We start from the raw sequence: 23,697 nt of genomic DNA, 5'->3' as shown, positions 1-23,697 counted from the left end.
AAAGGCATTCAGAAATGTATTACATACATTTAAGGGTACCAGCTTTCTACTCCCATGGCAACTGCTGTTCCCCCCCCCCCTTTTTTTTTTGTAATATCTTTCAACCTTGATCTATAACCAATGGTAATAGGATGAAACAGTTGAAGAGGGAAACAAAATCTTTTAAGAAACTCCTAATTCAAGTAGATCTTTCTTTTATTTGGGACATCTCAATCTAAACAAGTGAACTCAAGCATGTAAACTCATACAGCTGATGAGGGGAGGAAAAAAAACAATTTTGTGGTAAGTGCTCGTTTAAAGATATACACAGCACATCACTGTCATGAAGTGTGTTGTCTGATGTCATACAAGGAATTGGATGCAGAGGAGAGGACAAAACTCAGGAGTGCTTGATTATAATGTTTTGTTCTAACTACTAGACCTCAAACTTGTACCCCGAGTACAAACTTTTACCTGTACAGGACCTCAAACACTTTACATGATGTAAAGACTGCACATATGCAGAGTAAAACATGTTGAAAAATGCAGGGTTTTTCAAGCAGGACTTCCTTGTTGTTGAAGTGTTTGCAAGACAATAGAACGTTTAGACTGAGTAGCTTCAGTTACACAGTTTCAAAGTACCCTTTCTCAGTAAGTACTAGAATGTGTAATGAGGAAGGTATGCTTGATGCTATAGCTGTAAACATAAAGTAACAAATATTGAAAACAATTCATTCTTTAGCAACACAAGCTAGTAAGCATAGACTATTGCCACTTTGAAAGGCCTCTAAATGAAGTTATTTAGAATTCAGGTGCTAGAGGATCTTATAATCTGCTGAAGCAGAAAAGTAACATCTTAAGATCATCTCTGTTATACTCAGGCAATCTTATTGCATTTAAATTATCAAGTATTTTTCTTGTGTATCTAATGTTTGATTATGAAGTTATATGGATTTAAATAGAAGCATTCTATTTAAGAATGTCCTCATTCTAAGCATGTCCCTTAATCAGTCAGAGAAGAACGCTAATTATAGATGAGAAAGGTTGTGTTTACCCACAGATATCTTTGTAATCAGCAGTGATGTGAATAGAAACAACAGAAAAAAATGCATCATTATTCAGCAGAATTAAGAAAGATATTTGGTGCTTTAGAATTTCCTTAAGACTGGCATCATCACACACCTACCTAAATCTTTTTTTTTTTTAAAATACAGGTTACTGCTGGATCCCACCTAAAGCCTCCAGGTGTTGCTCTAATGATCACCTCTAGCCAACAGAAAAATTGGGTCAGAGTTTTAGAATCAAAGGCTGAATCATTGGGATTACAGCATTGACTAGAAGGGCAAATGGGACAAGAATGGACTAGTAGAACTGCGAAAAAAACCCAAACCCTTAAACACATGTTTAAAGGTGTTGTGCTGGATATAGTCAGTACAGAGTAGCTAATGCAACATCATCAGAAGTAATTTAAGAAATAGGGAAATTGCATCATTCTTTGGAAATATATTTTTTGTAGCATGCTACCGTATCAAGAGTCACTGTGTTTACTTTTGGACATTTCACAGTTGTTTTTACCCTTCAGAACTGGATGTATGTATACCGTAGAGATTTAATAGAAACAGAACATTTGATGACCTTTTCTGCAGATGACCTTTTTAGCGGATTTTAAATACAGCTGAGGTATGTTAAAGCATGAAGCTGCTCAGCTGCCATCTTCCCTTGTTCCTTTTCTAATACTGAGTTAATGTCCTCAGCAGCGAAAGGTGCACCTGTCACCATATCCAAGGTGAGCTTCAAACATGGGAATGTTTAAATGTACTAGATAAACAAACATGCAGCAAAACAGAGAAGGACACAAAATCAGCTGCCTCAGGTGTATCATGAAGCATGAGGCTGAAAGATGTTTGCCTCAGCATCTGATGTACAGCTGTCTCATAATCATTAATTACTGGAGTGCAGAATTAAGTTAAGATTTTATTGTCTGAGGAGAAGTTCCGATATTTCTATTTTTGTCTTACACAAGATAGATTTGAGAGAGCCTTCTTTTTGTATTTCAGAGAAGATAGGGGTGGCTTTTTTTTTTTTCTTTTTTTTTTGCACTCAACATTTTCAAAGCTGAACACAGATAAGGCTTACTCTAAGATGTATTGTCAGCACTGATTTTACAAGCTATGAGAATATTTTAAGGTTGCCTATTATGCAAACTGACATAAAGCTTGGGAAATAGATGTTGGGGATAAAGCTAGATGATTTCTTCAATTTGATACCAGTAATAAAGTTCAAAATTTGAATAAAGAAACAGCAGCAGTAGAATAAGAAGCCAATAAGTGGTAGTTTCTCAACATACAGTCAACATTTAAGATCCTGGAGCACAAGTATGTTATGATCATTATGTGTCCCAGGATTGGTTTTTAAGCTGATATGTGGTTGTTCCCAAATTGCCTAAGTATGCAGTGCTTTGTAGGTTTTTCCAGAAATGCTCATACAGATATCTTTGCAATTTAAGACTGAGCTGAAACATTTCTAACATGCACAATAAAGTAGTAACTAGCATACCTACGTGCAGATGAAGCCCAAGCACATAATAGCTAAAGAAAGTCAGAAGGGCATTTTCAGTCAGTGGCTCTTTCCATTAGAAAGTATCTTAAACTGTTATCTGAGGGTGCCGAAGTAAGGGGTCTTAGGTGGGTGAAAATAAGAGAGACTGAGGATGAAGGGATAAGAGGGGCCAACCAGCTGAACATGCTAACCTGGTATCTTGGAAAAACCAGGATACCAGCTCCCTGTAAGGCTCTATCTAAAGCGGCAATAGTGGCAGGTAGTTCTCATCTGTATTTCTTTCCCCACACCAGTATTGATAGCCTTTCCCTGTAATAAGGGGCATGCATCTCAAGAGGGATGGAAACACAGGCTGCAGCTCACATTCTAGAACTGGAAACACTTGTACTGGGTAGTCTAAATGTTAGAAATTACTACCTCAGCCCCAACTAGTTCTTTTTTGCAAGCCCCAAGACTAGATGCACCCAAACATAATACACTATACCATGTTCACTCTTGGAGTTGTGGAAGTCTGGTGGCTATAGATAGCTTTCTTAAGGTATTTATTCACAAGTTTTTCCTGATAAATCCATCTTCATGTATAAGTATGGTGTATTTTTCAGGACCAGCAAGTTTCTAGAAAAGCTTCATCAGTTAGAAAAGTAGGCTTTGATATTCTGGTCAAAGGCTACATGAAAGGGGAACCAAAAGCATGAGACATTGTGCAGAAAAACAAGCCAGGGGCATGAGGACAAAAAGCTATACCAGAGCTTAATATGAGACTCTGCCTACTTCAGACCAGAAATTTAGATGTTGTCTTTAGCAGTAACATTCACTGCTGAACCAAGCAAGTAGCTGCTTTTGGATTGCAGATAAGATGAAGAATACAGGATAATACCTGCTGATCCTGCTTTGAGCAGGATTTGGTGAATGGGTATTCTGGTACAACCAGTAGAGCCAGAATAGCTTAAGTCTCTTTGGTGAGGGGAAAAAGTTAAACAGTCTACCTCTTTGTTGTAGAGCTTCTGAAGTATTTCATTCTTATTAGCTTATACAGTCATCTTCGCTTTCTGAAGAGGACTTTTCAGCTTGTAGACACTGGAGCTTGGCGTGATTGTTAGTTCAGGTATAGAACCACACAAACACAGCTCCTCTTCTGAGGCCAGTAGACACAGAAGTTAATAGTGAATGCTCTTCCTTTTGAGGCAGAGATTATATTTTGCGAAGAGCAGTGGGTTCAAGTTAAATTCTGGTCAAGTACTGCAAGGAAAAAGGCAGGACTCAGAAACCTCCTCCATGAAATTCCTATGTACAATTAAAGGGTATTTCTACTTCCCTCTCACTTTGTTCCTACCATAATTCAAGTCTTTCCTCCACCTTTCTTATACTAATTCTACAAATCCTTTGTAAATCCCTTCTCTCTCTCCCCAGTCTTTGTCTGGCTGTTTCTCCAAGATGGGTCTTTCATTCTGTTTTTCAAATGGCTTTTTCGAAGAGGGATATACTCTGTGCTGTAAGCCTTCTGAAAGCACACAATGCAAGCAGCCAGTGGAGGCCTTAGCGTTCATCTGGGCTATTCCTTTCTCCACCTCAGAAACTCTGCTTGTTGAGTGCCCCAGGCTCTTGGAAAACACAGAGTATCCAGTTAGCATTTTTCAGTTTTACCCTTAGCTTGAAAGGTACAAGCAGGAGTTAGAATATAAAGGTCAATATTAAGATTTATTTTTTAATGAGGCATAAAGATGAAAAATACAATGTTATCTATTTATGTGTTTGAAAATTATTTAATGAGCCTTACAAGGACAGAAAGGCTTGAATAGCATTACCAGATATTATATTAAGTCATGCCATATAAATACTTAGCTAAGAGAGTTCTAGGGTGAAAATAACCCATTCCTTCAGCTTCACTCCAGTAGTAGCATGAGTAAAAGTTTTATTTTGCTCACTATGAATATGAATGCAGATTCAAAGTAGTAGTTTTAAAAAATCTTCTGGACACAAAACTTTTAACAACTACTTAAGGCTTCCAATCAGAACTGTCATTGCTTTTAAAAAATATATATAAAAAAAAAATTTAAGAAGTGACTGGATTAGGTCAACTTTTAAGAGCCTGCTACAGACTGAAGATTATGGCAATTTTTAAGCTATCAGACATGTGATCTGAATTGAATTGACAATCAGATAACTTTTTTCTTCCCTGACTAAAGCTTTTTATTTACATGCCATCTTTTTCCACCAAGAAGCATCTAGGCTTTTCCTGACTCAAGAAAAACTAAAATCAAGAGTCTTATTATACAACACTAAGGAATAGGATTCCGTGCACATATTTAAAATCAAATCTCGTTCCAATTTTAAAGTCTATCAGATGGTATTTGCTTGTAACACCCACCTCAGAGTCAGGGAGAAAATGAAATCTCTTCTTACCTAAATCAGGTAAGCAGTAGATCATTTGCACTGTCTCAAACTGTGGCTGCATACAGACTGCAGTAATGCCTTGTTTTATTGGCAGGCTAATATGCTTATGTTTTAGTTACTGATCAGATCATAGAGAATCAAAATAATTTCAGGCCCACTGCTCATAAATGGCATCTTATCAGATGCCAGGATATTTCCTTCCACCTTGTATTGATGTTGACATAGAGAGTTTTGTATTGATCAGTGTTCCGTGTCGAAAGATTCTGTGCGTTTCTTTACATATATTCATTATATCTGTGTTTCTTCTACAGCATAGCTCCTCTCCTGAGTTTGTGTATGACCTTATGTCATATGAGATGACCTAGCCCTAAAAACATGTGCATGTGTGTATTTATACACACAATTCCTGTACATGCACATACATATGTATGTGCCTGCCATGTGTGTAGAAAAGCAAAAGTCTGGATGCCATTCAAAATGGGGCGTTTCCTGCCTCACAGCTTTACTCAAACATTTGAAACCTATTGTCTTCCAACTCCGATGGAACTGGAAATTCTAACTTTTCAGAAGAGGAAAGAACTTTTTTCTTCTCCCTTTTAAAATCAACTTTGGAACGCTACATGGTAGAATTATTTAAAGCCAGCAGACAGCATGTGCTGAAACAGCATGTGCAACAGCAACACCTGGCCTAGTGACCACAAGACTTGATTAGCGTAATTCCCTCTTAATATAGCTTAGAAACAAGCTTCTCTGCCTTTTGCAGACGTTCATTTAAAGTGCAGAGGCACGTTTGCCTGCCATATTGAACAACTGTGAGCATGTCGTGCTTAAGCTGTGCTCTACTTTTAGGCATTGTTACAAATACGATATGTTACAAATATGAGTTCCTATCAACTTTTACAGCCTTTAATAGCAAGCCTGACTAACTCCAGGAGACTTTGGATAAACGCTCAGTCTGGATTATGTTCATAGCCCACATGCTTGTAGGAGCCTAGTTTTCTGTCATGCCTGCAGTTACTGTGTATGTGACTCCACTGAAATTACTAGAGCTCTGCTGATGCAGTGGGACAAGCAGATCTTTTGGTTGAGTGCTCCTGCTTATTCTTGAAGTCTGCTTAGTTTCTTTCCTAACAGATTCAGTAAAGCATTTCAGTAGAAACCTTTCCCTCTCTTGACTGTCTGAAGCATTTGTTGCTTTTATATTTAGTATAGCCCTTCACCTCTTTCGTACATCTGCACTGATGACTTCATAAAATCTTGTGCAAACTAGTATTTGAACAAGTTCATTTTTAGAATTGCCCTGACTGTACAATAGAAGACCCTATTGGTAGAGTCACAATAGTCATAATGAGTGAGTGTGTCATTAGTTCATCCTAGAGACATTATAGACCAGTAGCTGTGTAATCCCTAATCAATTCCATAGCACACTGCTAACCAGTTACTGTAAAGTGGCAAGTCAAGAAAGATATTTTTAAAATTTGGTTAGGCTGCATCCAGGAAAAATTAACAGATTCGTATTAGAACCACTGTCAGCATCCACGATCTTGGAGCTGTCTGCATTTTTAGCAGAGGCCTTTTTTTCTTCTGCTATAGCTTTGTATTCGTATTGGCTATAGCTTTCCCCTCAAATCCCAGACTTTCTGGTTCCTTTGCCTTTTGAAGGCTCATGACTGACCCTTAGGTTCTGGTTCTGTTTTCCATTTATTAGAAAGTGGCTACACTCTTAGTGAGCTTTTTACTTTACCGTTCATCACATTCTCAATTTTTTCCATGGTCTGTAACAGAACAAGATTATTGCTTCCATGGACTGTGATACTGTAGGCTGAGCTGTCATGGATAGTAGTTCTACAACCCTAATATTTTAACCCTAATCCTGGCCATGCAACTCTTCTGCTTAGGAAGGTTGTCTCTTCTTCCTCCTGCTTCATTTGTCCTTTAGCCCACTGACTTCCTTCTCTTTATGCTCATTCTCTAGAACTTTTCCATATGCTTTAGTCTGATGCCAAAACCTATTTATTTCTTCCTCTCCTACCATTTTAGCCTCTCATTCCCCAGTTTTCATTGGTATTCAAGAATACTTGTATGAATTTTATATTCCATTTTCTATTCCTGTTTTTCTATTCAGCTCTGTAAAGCATTTCTCTCTCACTTGCTAGAGAACAATGCACCACTCAAACTACATTTCTATTCTTAAAATAGTCTACAGGTATTTCAGACATAGGCCACTGAAATGCCACTATACTTACAGTTAATATCTGAAACATTATCTCAGGCAATCAGAGCACAGCCTGCCTACCCTTCCTTCTCCCAGCAGTCAGATGTAGTAACTCTGAGAAGTCTCATGTTGTCCTTAAGAAGTGGGTGTTTGATCAGTAACATAGCTTTAATGTGGTGATAATTATATCCAGGTTTTCCAACAAATTGTCCAAATCCTCCATCTTATTTTCAAAGGCAAGGTATTAAGAGAAATGGTAGTAATTCTCTGTGCAATAGTTTAGACCCGTAATACTGAAACAATAGTCCATAAGCTACAGAAGGTCGTTTGGGAGCTGTATCAACCATGTGTGGTAGTATGCTCACAGTGATCCATTGGTCTGGTTTAGCTATGCTAGAGATCTTGCCTTTTTGACAGTTTCTCCCCACGTGCTTATTGTCCCTCATCTGAAACTGTACCGGACAGCTGCCAATAGCAATTGAGAACTTTGTAACAGAGTTTAGCCCATTTCCCTCAGCTGGAGCCTGAAATTGCTTATGTTAGATTGTCATGACTTTAGTGCCAAACATAGTAAAGATCTTGCTCCTTCTTGCTAATACAAATAGATGGAAACAAACATTTACATACATAAAGATACATGGGGAATGCAGCGGTTGGATGAAATGCTTTCCATTTTCTATGGTGCAGTGAATTCCTTAAGAAAACTTATCAGAACAAGTGAGAAGTGTAAAACAAGTGAAGATTAGTTTAGCTTCTACCTACATATTTTTGATTCACTATGAATTACTGAGTAAGCCATTCATTTATTTTTATAGTAAAGGACTATATTTATTGTGATGAATTCAGGTCTAGGTCCGCTGATTACGGTGTAGGATACGAGTCTTTTCATAGTAAGGTAAGCCTAAGACTAGTGTCCAGTAGGCACCCTACCTGACTAGAAGAAATGCTGCGCTGCAACTTTCTAAGGGAGCTACATGCTCTTTAACCCCTCCACTTTACAAGTCAATCCAATCCTGAATGGAAACTGACTCTACATTAAGCTATAACATGTGAAGAACAAATGAAGTCTCCAGTTTCACTGACATGATATCAATATACATTCTGCAAACATTTGAATTACTGGTCTCATTAAAAGCAGAATTTGGGCTTTTTCTTCCCTCATATAACCTGTCATAATTGAGATTTTACGCTATTCCTTATGACTTGCCCATTAAAATGGGTCATAATTCAAATGAGAGAACAAGAACATGCAGGAGACAATCAGCAAGTCCAAGATGAATTTTAAGTCTTTTTTTTAAAGACTTTTACTAGTCAAGTGTTTTGTAAATGCATTACTGAGGAATTACTTGTATAATTCCAGAAATCAGTTCTCCTTTCACAAGTCTACACTCAGGTGAAAGCAAAAGTGATCAAATGCAAACACATTGCCTGGACAGTATAATTTAGCCATACAGAAATAAAAGCATCATCACTTGATATCTGTGCTTAAGAATCCAAGTTCTATTTCTTTCATGAACGTGCTTCAATTGAATATATGCAATGAAAATAAAACATGGAGTATTTATGCAATAGTACAATAATTAACAGAGAAAGAGACAGATCTTTCTATACCTTTTCACTTCTTATACTCCAATAGCTCAGCATTCTTTATCTGTCTAAGACACTAGTTCCAATGAGAATATTTTGATACTTTGATTCATATCTAGATGGTTTGTTCCTTGACAGGACAATCCAGATAGTAGATTTTTAACCTGGAACTTTCTGACCTTTAAGTGAATACTTGTATTAAATGGTATTATTGCCTACCATGCTAGAATAAGTTACAAATGCTTGTGTTCATAGGAAAGAAAAGTCTATGATTATCCCTATCCCCAGACAGCCAGGTCCAAGACCAGACTGCTGGTTTAAATCTTCTTAGGTCTGTGAACACAGAACTTGGAACAGAGCAAGTGTTTGTAAGTTTGGTGCAGAGAAATGAGATCTCATATTAAAAATGATTATTTTTTCTGTTTATCCTCAATATTGACATTCCTCACTAATCAAATCTATAAAATTGTGCTTTTGTTGTTCAGTAGTCATTCTCAACCTAAGATATAAAGCAACTTTCTCCATTCAGTTTGAATTCTAATTAATAGCTATTCGTTTAATCAGGACTTCTACACAGCATGCAGTTTTAGGCCCTATTCTTTCACATGCCGCAAGGTTTGCCCTTGAACTGTTGGGGCCATCACTGCAGGCAACAGAACCAATGGATTTACTATATAACCTGGCATTGTCAGAGGGCTCAATCATCATCCAGCTCTGGGTAACCGAGTAGCTGAAACTGAGCTCCGAGGCAAATCAGAATCTTCTGCAGGGGAAAAGGTAGTTCATTCTCTGAAAATTATGTCCAAGTTGAAAGCTTCGTAAAACAATAATCCACATCTTACGACACCATTGATATGTGCATCCAGTGTTTCCACTGTAGATGTGCTTAACTTTATGCATGACAAACCCTTTTGCTTGGCACAAGCTACACATTCACCATGCAAGACCTTCTTGGTGTGAAGATTTTTCTTCTTTCTCCCCTAATGACAAGCAGTAAAGCATCTTCCTTGTCTCTGCCTTTCAACTCCTGAGCTAAGTTTAGGCATCGTTATCTGAATGTCTAAGCAGGATGCCATCTTGTCCCGAGGGCTCTTTCAACCTGCAAACATACTTTTCACAGCACCCTAATTGCTTTAGGTAGGGTATTTACAGTCTCATCTCCAAAAGTAGCTCTGGCAATGGCTAGTCCAGATCATACAAACAAAACATACACCATCAACCTTTTTCTCTAGACCGTAGTCTCATTTCGCTTTGTGCCGCTGGTTTACTTCTGTTGGAATTCAGTTATAGACATCACGCTACAGTCACAGATTGCTTCAGTCTGGACTGGATGAATCCCACCAACACTTAGTTTGCTGATTCAGTTGCTTTGCCAGTAGGTTGTTCTGTTCTCTAGGAGTCTTGCTAGCCTCTGTCCCTCAGTCAAATCTTCCTGTTGTTGCTTCTTGCAGACTTAGCTGCTTTATGTCTGTATGCACGAGTCTATGCAAACACCTCAATAGGTACAGGTGTCCAAGACACTTCCTCCCCCTGCCCCCCACTGCCTTCAATACTTAACGCAGTGGGAATTTTTGCTTCCTCTGCATCTTCTGATATAGAGTGAATCCTTCCTTTAGGAGAGGCTTTCAGAAGCTTGATACCCAAGACAGGCATTGTAGGGAAACCTTTTAGCTAGGTCTGTCTAGACAGGGCCTTTCATCAGCACGTGATATGCTTTGGAATGAGTTATTTCACCACATAAACCACCAGCATAACTGCCTTTGCAATTTGTTAAAGTGTTTTATGTGCACCTTGTGTCCATGAATTCCCATTTCCTCAATCTATTATAACTGACAGTATTAGCTCTTTATGAGGAAATGTAAAAAAATACAGGAAAGGAGGAAAAGAAAGCATGACTCCTGTATCTGACACGAGAGCCAGTGAGATGAGGCAGCTAACACCAAAAAGGTGGATTTAATCAAAAATCCTGTGGAGGAGATGGATTTAATTGTGAAGTTCATCATGTACATTACTAATATAGACACTGGATTAGCAAGAGAGATAGTTTAACATACAAAAGCAGCATGGAACAGAATATGAAATTAAATAGTAACAGGTCCAATGCCCTTTGCTCTGGAAATATGATGCAAATGGAAATTCCATAAGGAAACTTGTTGTGAAGCAAATACAAATTTGAATTATGCCATCACAGGAGGTTCTCTTCTTCCCACTTACAACCAGAAGAAGCCTTATGCTTTTCATATTAGATGACAAGGTACATGCTAATCCATATAAACCTTGGTTTCCCAGGTGTGTTGAGAATTACACAGGAGCCCGTTGTGAAGAAGTTCTGCTACCCAGCATTAAATCCCAAACAAAAGGTGACCTGTTTGCAGTTTTCTTGGCTTCCATTGTTCTTCTAGGCGTTCTTGCAGTTGGAGCATTCTACTTCCTTTGCAGGTAAAAGTGCTTCAGAGTGCTGAAGCTATTCAATCAAGTAGAAATTTCTTCTGGTAATCACGTACTAATTATTTGAATGTAAAACTATGCAATGAATTATCCATAAGGTTTGTGTAGTTATTCAGCATAATTAATGTGGATTTCTCAACTTGTTGCCTGTAATGCTTTACTTGCTGCCTTGTAGTTTTCCAAATACCTTTTCTAAGCTACTACGTAGAGTTGCTTTTTAAAAAAAAAAAAAAAAAAATTTGTAATGCACCCTTTTCTGAGTTTTTTTTTTTTTTTTATAGTATACCTGGCTTTAGGGTTAACATTTTAAAGCATTAGTCTGAAGATGGAAAAGTAGAAGCAAATTGCTGGAGTGATTAGAAATGAGAAACGGTTCTACTAAATTGTACTGGCAGCCAAACCATGCGGGTGTCATTAGCTCCCAATTCCTTTACAGCTCCTAGTTTGAAAAGGAAAACTTTAAAGAGAATCAAATTCAATAAACATAATTCCCACATAAGTAACTAACAATTATAAGAAATCCAAAGGCTGATTCACGTATCCAGGATGATCTAGGCTACTGTTTTCAGGTGCATGAGAATATCAGTGCTAGTGCCATAGTTCATTTGTGGTAGAGTTTTAGGGCTTCAAATGAAAATATATAAGCAGCTATTGGGATCAAGACAACCAGCTAATCTATTTGTTGCTGTAGCTTTTTTAAAGCAGGGAATTAGTACGCTTACACCATCCAGCATCTCCATCAAGATAATTTGCTTGCATAGCTATACCATTGAAATAGTGCAAGTTAGAGAACTGCAACAGGCTGTTAGTACAGTGTTATAAAATAATATTGTTTGCACTCAAACATTCACTTATTTACAGAAGGTTATTGGTAGACTCTTAGATACCCAGCTCAAACCTTGCCAGGTCCTAAGGAGGACAAGCAAAACTCATTAGGACCTCATTAATATTACTGTTTTGACTTACTGTCTGCATTTGTGTAGAGAAGTCAACCTCCTATGTCCTGCCTTATTTTTGGATTACAGTACTTTTTGCAAGAGTTTATATCCTCATAGTATTGTTAACATGTTACAAGACAGCTTAGTAGCCCCTCTAATTATTAACCATCACAGATTTACAGCCTCTTCCTGTTACATATGACAGCTCCTAGGCTCTCAAAGTACTCCCTCACTACATGTCTTCTTGGTTATGATAACCTGTACTTCTTGCAATTCCCTATTCTTCACTCTCCCATAACCACATTGCCAACTCAACCTCTCCTGATCAGTGCCTTTCAACAAGTGACCTTTGAAATAGCCAGTCTGGTTTTACTTCAGCTGCTGTCATGGAAACCAACTGAAAGCCAGTTTTTCCCCATAACTGAATACAATTAGAAGAGAGCAAGAATATCTGATAAAAGAGATTTTTGTATCAAAAAAGTTGTTGTAGAGGATACCCCAACCTTTGTAGAGTTTTTTTTTTTTTTTAAATAAGTTAATCCAGTTTTATCAGCAATGCAGAGCAGTTATTAACAAGAGAACATTTATAGATCACTATAAAGTTACTGGAATATAATATAATTTTAACCAACTTAGAATACTTCATATAAAGATCTTATAACTGTTTGTATTTCTTTAGAGGTAAAGCTTGTCTCTGAGAAGAGAAGAAAAAATTTTGAAGAGCAGAGAACACAAAGAGACTAATCTATTACAAGACTCCTTTCCTCTTGTATACAGTAAGATTAGGGGAAGGCTAGAGACATGCTCTCCAGAGTTTTATGGTGAGAGCCTTGCACAGCAAAGTACAGAAGCTTAGAATAACAGCAATTACAGGCCTGTGCAAGTCTTCTACTGCACAGTTGGAAGGTGAACCTCAAACTATTTCCTTATAGGAGGTCTGTTTACTCAGGCTTTATATAACTGGCAGAACAAGTAGTGAACCTTTTTACTAACCTTTCTACTAGAAAAATAAAAAAGGGCAGCAACTCAATCTTAACATAGCCCCCTTGAATCTAGCTTACATACCACACTAGCTTGGGAAATCTCACAATGCTATGATTAATTTGTCTACTCATAAAGAAAAAGAACATAACTGTCTAAAAACTATCTTGTCTTACCTTTTAAGCTTCAGAAGTCTAATATAGCATCATATAGCTCATCTTCTGCTTGGGAGTCTGTAGAAGAAACTCTTTCCATTGAAAAACCCTTATCTCTTGACTGAGGTGACCAGTATATCAGAGTATTTGCAAAGTGGATTATTAAATCTACTTCCATCTCTTGAGCTGTATAAGCAAGGGTTATTGTTAACAGCTGTGATTAATAACATTCTCTTCAGGTTTCCCCAAATCTGGCCTACCACCTGTATCATATAATTCTGGAAGGATGTGGAACTGGGGCTTGTAAGGGTTAGCTGAGAGTTTGTGTCATCCTTGACTTGTCCTCTTGACAGGCTATATTAAACTATAAGTATTAGAGAAATATTGTGCTATCAGATTTCCACTATTACACTTTATTAACAAATATTACGTTTGATCCAGAATCAGAAAGTGTAGGGTTTTTTTACCATATTGTAAGCATTTCTGTGCCTCTTTCAGCAGAGGATTAGAGAGTGTTTTAGTATAAACAGTAATAAGAGTGTTTTTAGTATAAATAGTAAAAAAAATCTGGAAGGTTGCAAAGGAAGAAGAAATATTAGTTGCAACTTAGTATCGAGAAATTGAATCCTTAAATTAATACATCAAATCTGTGTTATAATTTAGGAAATTGATGCTCTAATTTCTTGTCCTTGCCACCACTTGTATCCCCCTCAGGGGACAGAGACACCGTTTGTTTTCTCCCTCTCAGGCTGCGTGCTTCTGTGGCAGATTTCAGGACCAGGCATGCGTGGGTGCAGTAGATCTGTGAGAGACTTTTGTGCTCCCTACAAACACACCCATGCAGCAGACCAGGATGGGGTGAAAGGCTTTCATTATTGTTCTATTTCTAAAGCTCTATCACAAGTAGTGGTGAAAGTAGCTTATAAAAGAGAAGGGCTGCATAGGAAGAGATCTGGGCAAACAGTTGGAAACAGTTCTCATATTTAGCTGAGTCATCACATTTTTATCAGCCACATCTGGAAATATTTTCTATAAAAATAAACAAGAATGTATTTTTCTAGGCTGCCAGCAATCTCCTGTTAAGCTGGATTCATTTTGTATTTGATTATGTACTAGGATTCATCAGGAGGGCGTGGTTTGGGAAGGGGAACCTACCAGGAGAAGGATGAAGGATAGTAAGACAGAATCAAAGATGATGAAGAAACAGGCAGTATTTGACATGGCTAGAGGCAGAGAATGGTGGAATGTAGAGAGAAATATAGAGGGAAGCAACAGAAGATCTGAGTGAAAGGAACAGCAGTGAACGGGAGGGGAAAGAAAGAGTAAATTTAGAAGTAGTCAAAGACCACCATGTTGAAAAAAGGCAGCTCAGAACTGGGAAAAATAGAGCCGTTGTATAGAGTACAACATGAGAGCAGCCTTTACACTGCCCCTAAGTTTTAGGTATCGGCTTGGTCACCTTTCCAGGAGAGAGGGAAGTGGGGTCCTTTCTCCCCATCTGCTTATACTAACATGAACTGTGAAATGCTGTGGACTTTTCATTGGCTATGAACCATTATGGAGCTCTACTTTTATACTATTATACTCTCTCCTTCTGAAGGCCTTAGAAATTTTGCTCTTTGCTTTAGCAGGTTAGCATAGAAGCTGATGAAGTTCAGGTAATTCTATTTCAGCCAGTCATGTCCATTAAAGATAGCTTGGCTGTTTTGGGTGAAGAGCCTTCTGAATTCTGCCTTTTGGCATTTTAGACATCCAAACTGGTTTTTGAAACAGTGAACTGAATCTGACTTTCCTTTCTTCCACACAATGAAGACACTGCACACTTAAATTCTGCAAGTCAAGCTAGCACTAAGAAAAAGGCTGCAGCTGTTTACCTGTGCATAATACACAGGTCAAATATTTAGGATGGAAAGTCATAACACAGTCCACTGGCACTGTGTAGAAAGGAAAGATGCTACGGAACTGAAATTCTGAGGCTGTTGCACTGCTTTTCTCCAGTGCTTTTCCTACTGTAGCTGCTCTTGCCTTAACCTATGACACGGGCAGCAACAGCAGTAGTGGAGAGCTACAGTGCTAGCACCTACATGTGTCCTGGCAAAGACCTTGTTCTTCTGGGCGATGCTAGGCAGCAGGGTAATCAGAGAGGCTAATAGCATGGTGGTAAAAATGCTGACAGGTCCCAGAACTGTCTGAGTGAGTCTCAGGAAGCCCGAATATAACTACTTAGGTTGTAGTGAGTAGTTTTAATTTACTTACTCAAGGAAAAAACAGCGAGGAATCTTTAATATTCACAAAGAAACACTATATTTTTATGTCTCACCAGAAAGATGAATCTTGTAAAATGATTTTATATCTTCATAAGAAGTCTCCTCTCTGCACCCAAAAATAATGTAAAAGCCAGTTTAGTACTTTGGCTGCCTATGTTACTTTATCAAGCTCTCTCCAGGAAGGTACTGTTTCATAGGCAATAAAAGTCTCGTCTTTGTCAAAGAAGGATTCCTAACCTTTGAAGAGCATGCTCAAGTCTGTTTGCTACATTCATCTAAAAGCTGAGCACATTAAACTATTCCTAACTACAGCGATTCACAAGAAGATATGGCATCCTGCCAACAATGGTATTTTAGAGAAGATAGTCAAATATTTACAGTATGAAAGCATACCCTTAGAGCTTTTTAAATCAGAGAATTGGTTTCATGAGAGTGATTTTATACTTAACAATGAAAAAAAATGTCTTGGATTGGAGGATGGTGCACTGCATCTTTAGGCCCAGAAGCTTCTTAGCACATTAGCAGAGCAGAGTGTATGGAGGCAGAGAAGAGTCCTTGTACTCTCGTCTCCCGATTTCATCCACAAATCCAGATCTAGCTGCTCTCTATACTGGAACATACCCAAACAAAACACACCTTCCCCTCCTACCCCCGAACAGACGGCACTAATAAAGCTTACTGTTGCGTCCTGGGGAAAATAGGAAAGTTTTCAAAATCCCTGCTATTACATTGTTACTGAGCTAACAAATGGCAGATTTTGCTATGAGCAATTCACATGTCAGTACAGGTCCATCTGGCCTTCTTTCTCCAGAAGATTGTACAAGGGTTACTGGAAAAAGCATAAGAAGGCAGCTGATTAATCTAGTATAGATTCCACGCGAAATAGCTTTTATTAAAAAAAATAGAGAGAGAGGCTTGAATGTGAAGCGCACAGCTTAGAGGGGTGGAGAAAACCCTAGGGAAAACTACAATACATCTGTAATTCATTTATGTAATTTATTATAAGTCCATGTTGAAAGGGCAAATTACTTGCGAGATAAGTGTATATTCAACGAACAGGAACTCAGCCAGCGAAAACAACGGGGTCTAGGAATAAAGCTATTTGAGCTATCCAAGACAACAGACTTTGTGGAGGAGTTTATACCACCACAGGACACAAACTGGACAGAAAGGAGACTAGCTCATGGCTCTTCTCAAGCCAGCAGATGTCTAATTGCTTTTAAAAGAAAGAGAGAAAGAGAAAGGGAGAGATCAGCTCTATTTAAAAGAGCTGTTTCTCCTGGAGAAAGTGTGGAAAACATCACATTATTCACATTTCCTTTCCAAATATAAGAGAGTTAATGATAAATTAAAGAATTTTGTGCTATCTACTAATTAAATAATAAAGACCTGAGAAATCAGACTAGAACAGGAACATATTAACTCCAAGAGGGAAGCTGTGTAGTTCTGAGTCCTGTTCCTGCCTCTGATCCCTGTTGTTCTTCCTCAGCTACCCACTTCTCAGAAATTAGGAGTATTAATTCAAATGTAACTGCAGAAGATCTGTGTTGCTTTTTTTTTTGGTGGAAGCATCATTCAGCTAATGTGTATCTTCTTTGATACACTCTCTGAAAACTTTTTTCACTCTGTGTTTTTTTTTTTCCTATTGTCTCTCTTTTTTGTTTCTTATGGTCAGGAAAGCTTCCGTTCCACGGAGGAGTTCGTCAGAGTGCAGTGCCAACCTCGTTGAGACTACAAGCAGCAATGGCTGCAACAGTGAGTACATTTAAAATTAAATGACTGGACTCTGCAAAGAAGGCAGGAGAGGAAGTGGTAAATCCTCTTTTTTTTCCTAATTAAAAGCATATGTTTTATTTATTTTTCAGAGATAATAATAGAGTAAAGCAATAAAGCAGAGGAACGATGGGAGAACAACATGCAGAGCAACCATAATTATATAACTGGTGTAGAGGAGGGTATGGTAAGCATGATGAGAGAAGAAAGTAGACTAAAATAGATGGCTTACTGATGTGCTGGAGAAGGAAGACTGCAACTAAAACATAAAGAAAAACGGTTGCATTTATGAGAGTTTTTTTGAATTTTTAAACATATGTTTGAATTTTGTGAGATTTTTCCTTGACAAGTGTATTTTTTTTGATTCTGTTTTTTTGATTCCTTTTTCAACAATGCACAGGTAGAAATGTGAGATAATTTTGGTTTTTTACTGCATGGGAAATATGAAATAATCATTTTTTTCACTGTGTAGGGAATATGAGATAATCATAGGGGTTTTTCACAATGTAAGTAGCATGAGCTAATGATAAGAATTTCTAATAGGATTGCCCTTTTTCACAGAATCATCCCAGAAGAGCTGTGACTGTCTTGATCCAGTAGTTTCAAAATTTGTCCTTGGTATAAATGCCCAGGATTTGGATTGTTTCAGATACACTTAACAGATATAGAGAAAAAAAAAGTACCTATCTCCAGCTAATACTGCTTTTTTTTTAATAGCAAGGCAGCATGAGGATAAGGTACCACTATTAGTGTATTGGCCAGCTTCCTGGCACAAGATTTTAATTCAAATTGAAAGAAAATGCTAAGCTGAGAGGCTCATAATGGTTAAAAGAGATTTACTGGGCAGAGTATTTACTCTTTGTTCGGTACATGTCCCTAATATTAAGCAAGGCACCTTCCTTGATGGTTTTATTTTTGCCTTGCCAATATCTTCTGAAAATCTCAGTACTCAGAGAGCTTTTAACTTTGCCTTAAACTTTACAGTGCATAGTTCATGTCATGGAAGTAAGGAAACTTATTCACAAGGTCCATTCCTGAAACAAAATACTATCCAGACAGATGTCTTGGCTGGACAAGTGATGCCCTCTTTGAAGATTCATTTGTTTTATTCACATAACCATTTGCTGATCACACGACTATATTATATATTACTGTCTGCATCCTTACAGGATTCTCTTACTCAGGCAAAGAGAGGTGAAATGACATGGTCTGTCTCTCTTTCTGTCTTGATGACACAAAGAAACTGGTGGGGTAGTCAGAGGCATAGAAAATATCAACTGAACCTTTTTCTTTTCAATTCATTTCTAGTGCTGGAGGTTGAAACTAACAAAAAACAAGTCTGTTTCCATAACGGCATATTACTTGCCAGCTCACTGTATGGGATTTATAATATTGTATTGAAGAAAAAGTTAATTGAGAAAACTTCAGGAATTAAAAGGAGGAAAAATGCAGCATGCAGATTTCTTATCTCTGAAAGAAAAAAAATGGAGTTATATACAAATACAAGTGCAAAGACAAATTTGAATAAGCTTGTGCTTTTAGGGTGCCTACTACATGCTCTTGTGCTAGGAAAAATAGTGAGTATTTTAAATCAGGGTGGACAAAAGCACAGTAAGACAGAGAAGAAAGGATATACTGTTACAGCATATAAGCTAAGAAGTGAAAACCATACAGTAATACATACTAGAAAACAAAACAGAGAAATTCGTTACCTTCTGAGGACTCATGCTGGAGAAGCTGGGGTCCAAGTTAAAGCTGAACATTTGCAGAGAGACTCGGAGGACATCCAATCAGTCACACTTGCAGGGGGAGGACCTGGTCCAAAGAAGTTCTTGATTAAGTTCTGCAAAACTTTGACAGACCACTTTCGCCCCAAATTAACTGATCTTATATGTTATTTTCTAAACTTCAGACCTTTAACAGATACTCTGAAGGAAGCTGATAACGTTGTTTTAAAGGCTAGGAAATATAAAAGTGATTTTTTCATCACATAGGGACATGCCACTGTTAAATGTAGAGCTTAGGAGATGTGCAGTGGTATTGACAGCTACATTAGACTCAGCGTTACCTAAAATACTGTGCATAGCCTCAGTGGCAATTAGTCAGGGAAGATCGCTGTTAGATAACTTCCATATGCTATTGAGTGTGAGCCATTCAGGCTTAATAACAGTAAAGTTCAGAACATTACTTTCACTGAAGAGAGAAAAGGCTTGTGGTCATCTTCAATGGAAATTTAGGAAGGAAATCTTAATAGAATATGCAAGAAATAACTGAAGTTGTACTCCATAACTCTTAGAACCCTCTCAGCTTTCCAGACAGATGTGGAGTAGTTATACACTGCTACCAATCTTGTTTGCATTATCCAGGAAAGAATTCGTACGAAAAATCAGACTGATTAAACCAAAACACAGTTTAAATGCAAACAAGTCAATTTATGAAACAAACTTATCTTTGAATGAAATCCTATTAATGATTCCAGTTCCTTCGAATCCATTGCATTTGCAAACATTTCAGCTTCTAAAATTAAATATTCCAGTTCATAAACCTTGTGAATTTGTCTTTCAGGTCAAAATGAGATTAAGCTACAAATTTGTTTTAAGTTGGCCAAATGCCACAGAAAGCACAGAGTAGCCAGCATTAAAGCTAATGCAATAAAATTGCACAAAGCCACCTAGCAATGCTTGCTTACAAAATTAAGCAAGAAGTTCTGTGAGCAGTACAGCTAAGGAAACATAGTTTCCCCATGGATCAGATCTTGTGGTTGGAGTCTGAAAATGTGTTATGCATCTATGCAGCGAGCACTAATAAAGACTCTTTTTTACTTGACTCCTGTTTTCATGAAACATATTAGATCTTAGCATCTTTGAAACTATCCTTCCACCAGTTGAAAAGATGGGAGGAAGTGAATGGTCAAATGGACATATACCATGGGACTATATACACCTAATTTTTAGCGACCTCCGTTAATATGATTAAACAACAATTTATTACAATATTATGGCAAAAAATATTTTATACCTGAGGGTCATGTTTTCCTTCCAGAATCTCACAGCAAACATCTCTTCTTCATGTGTTAGAGAAACTTTTAGGGTGGTCACAAAACAAAATGCCACTAACGGGAAAACTCTTTGTAGACCTAAATCAGAGGTTGGTTGCTTATATATTGTCAGTATATAATTCTTTCTTTAGTGGCCAAAGTGAACACTAAGGGCAAAGTACAATGGAAGGAGAAAGAGCTCTTGAAAGAAAACAAGAGGATATTTCTGTGCTGCATATTCTTTTGATTTATGCCATTACATGTTGAGGAGGAAGACCAAAGGGAAGTCTGCTTGGTAGCGCTTCCCATTCTAAAGGTGCCTTCAGTGTTGCGCTGCCCCTTCAGTGCAGTACAGTTTGCTGCACTGAAATACATTTTTTTTCTTCTTCTGGCCCTTCATTTTTAAGGAGCTGCAGAGGGGCTTTAATAGCATGATTCATTTATTTACAAATGGAAAGCAGAGATGACATGGAGGAGAGAAATGTGATCCCCACAGAAATTATGTCTGAGTCATTACTTTCTGCTATAAAGGTATTCTTACTGTATGTGCTACCAGAACTGATCAGAATCCAGGCAGAAAAGGGAAAGCAGTGAGCGTGCCTTAAAAGCATAAAAATTCCTGTCCTGAGCTCAGCAAATTCTGTACCAGGAGGTATGTACCCAGGAGAAGCAGCTGCACAGGGAGCGCATCTGGGGTGCTTGCAGATGTTACATGGGCCACCCAACTCTTCTGCATTAAAACCAGCCCCAAAACAAAATCATATTCCAGTGGTATTTGGCATCCTTCAGATTTAAATGACATGAGGCTATTTCAGATACAAACTGAAGACTGTGGATTAATTTGGGTGAGAGTTTTTGCTTGGGACCATGTTCAAATCCAGGAATATTAGTAAAAACATATCTGTGGCACTTTGGAGGGAAAAAACAAACAAACAAACAAAATGGTGTTGTGATTCTCTAGCCGTGTTATTTAGATGACCAAGATGCCTGTTCAGCATATTCCTCTCAGCTCTAATACCTTTTATTGATACCTATATGTAGCGCTAGAACATTCCTCTATCTCAGATAATACTGAATAATCAAAAGAATCTAGACAAATTATGTGGGTTTTTTTGGTTAAGATGAGTGTAAAAGGTGCTTTTTTCAAGCAAGTTCTGCTATATTTCCCACATTTTGAAAAAAAGATGGTGAAAAAAACTGTTCTTCATTATTGTATGTAACATTACCTGCTTGTATTTATCCAAAGGATGTCTGTTCTTGCTTTTCTTGTGATTGTAAGCTGTTCAACACGGTCTATAGTTAATGTAAGAAAGCAATTTCTCAATAGCAAAGTACCAAATACAAATTTTGGGAAATACTTCATATAGGCAGGTTGCATCTCTATTCTGTGTTTGGGACTGATACTCCAAAAAGCCTTTCAGCAAGCAAATTATTTCTATAGCTATCTAAGGTGTATAAATAGAACTTGCAAATGTGAAACCTGAAATAGCATCAAGATATTGCTGGTTTCATCCCCAAAATTAAAATAAAAAATGATTTCTAACACTTTTAAATGCACTTCTGTGTCGGTTTGTGTAGCATTTGAACTCCCTTTGTCAGTGAACCTAAAAACAGACTGTTCTCAAGTTATCCCCTCAATAGAAGTATTGGTATTTTGACCACAAGTTTTGTACATGTGAATGATGTGATTTAAAAATGTAGCTGAGCATCCCATGCTGGAATTTTTGACAGGGCTCAGTTATGCGAACCTATGTTGTACTCACTATTCTCTTCTTTCTCCATCACAGCATTCACTGCTCTAACTGCTTTAAACTATTTTCACCAGTTTTGGAGATTTTAGCAGGGCTCCTGATTTTTGGGGGGGAAAAGGGGGGCAATTACTGTTGTCTCTCACTGTTACAGTATGGACAGCTAAGCTAAGACAAGTTTAATTTTAAAAAGCTGTTTCTAACTCTTATAGTTGTGAAAAATTATCTTGAGAAGGTGACATGAGTGCCACCGATTCAGTGATGTGACTCACTGTTAAACATTTATTTTGAGAAGTTTGTGCTACCTGCTAATTTCAGCGAGGCTCTAGCTGTGAAATGTGATGATAGCAGCATATAAATTTTTTTTTTTTTTAAAGTGTTCGAATGATTTAGGAGCACAAATCCTGTTGATTTGAGAATGAAATTTCTGCTCCTGTTATCAAATTCCTTCTAAAATTATTTTTTGATCAGCTGTTTCTCTACTAATAATTCTTACAGGAGTAGCCAAATAATATCATTTCCAAATAATCCAAACCTCCCTTAGGCCTTTCTTTTGAAAACCAAAGTTTCCAGTTTTTCACTGTAGTTATGTGTGAGTTTGGAAAGTACCCTACATTGTTATGAAATGCCAATAAACCAATATAAATCAGTACAGTGCGTCCTGCAATGTTTGAACGCCAAAACCTGTGATTGCGGTAGAGCAGCGAGGCGCGCGCCCCGCTGAAACAAGCCCCGTTACCTCGCTGCACGCGAGGAGCCGGTACCTCGGGCGTCGCGCTCCAGCCCCGGCGCTCCCAAGGCTGGTCTGGCGCCAGCGCCCAAACAGCAGAGCTCTGCCGGAGCCTGGCTCTGGCACAGACACCGGCTCACAAACAGTCTGATTTGAGAGTCAGTCTAATGTTTATCTGCCCTGCTTTCATGTGCAAAAATTCTACATTAAGAGGGATGTATTTTAGGGATCTACCACAAGCTCATACAGTAAAATAAACAACCAAACCGAAGCCCCCAAACCGTTGTTTTCTAGCAGCAGGACCAGTAAAAGCAAATCTTCCCTACATGTAACCATGAAAAATAATCATATGCCAGGGGGAAATAATTGTTTTCTTAATGTTTGCAGAGTGCTCTGAGATTAGAATATAAAAGACCCTATCAAAGAACATTTACATTTACTATCCTAGTAACTTCTCAAAATAAACCATGCAAATTTCCAGACTCAAACCTTAAGTTTCCTATATCATTCCATGGATTCAAATAGAAGTAGGCATATGAATGGCAAATATTTTTGAACTTGTTCTCTGATTTCTGTTCTCTGTTCAAAAAATTTAGGTAGCTGCCAAACTTACTGTCTTATACAAAGACTAATGAACACTGTAACAGATTTACTTCTCCTGGAAAGAAGTTAAGTTTTCCATTTTCAAAACGATCAGAATAAACTAAGAAGGAATAATGATACTGAGTGATTCCTGAGCTAGACTTTTAACTAAAAATTAATTAAGAAATATATTTAAACATTTGTTTTTCCCCAAAGATCTCAATTTGAGGTTTTCATTCTTACCAGCCATCTCTTCTGCATGCTGAAAGTTGGAGTTTGGCTGCATCATTTACACAGCTTGGTT

The 23,697-nt window shown here is 37.8% G+C and overlaps 1 protein-coding gene across 5 annotated transcripts in view; it reads left to right on the top strand.

The window, feature by feature from the left end:
• NRG4 (neuregulin 4) overlaps window positions 1-21,886 on the top strand; it is a 38,229-nt gene extending 16,343 nt beyond the window's left edge. For 4 of the 5 annotated variants that reach the window (XM_068958297.1, XM_068958298.1, XM_009681552.2 and 1 more), the window contains 3 exons: window positions 11,024-11,173; window positions 17,199-17,278; window positions 17,389-21,886. In XM_068958297.1, the coding sequence (XP_068814398.1) occupies window positions 11,024-11,173; window positions 17,199-17,278; window positions 17,389-17,405 (247 nt within the window). In that variant the 3' untranslated portion in view covers window positions 17,406-21,886. The remainder of the gene's footprint in view (window positions 1-11,023; window positions 11,174-17,198; window positions 17,279-17,388) is intronic. The other variant, XR_011143712.1, reaches the window with a different exon arrangement.
• Window positions 21,887-23,697: the final 1,811 nt, after the last annotated feature.

The sequence above is a fragment of the Struthio camelus genome, chromosome 12 (assembly GCF_040807025.1).
Source record: "Struthio camelus isolate bStrCam1 chromosome 12, bStrCam1.hap1, whole genome shotgun sequence".
Taxonomy (NCBI): Eukaryota; Metazoa; Chordata; class Aves; order Struthioniformes; family Struthionidae; genus Struthio; species Struthio camelus.
This window is presented reverse-complemented; position numbering and strand designations above follow the sequence as displayed.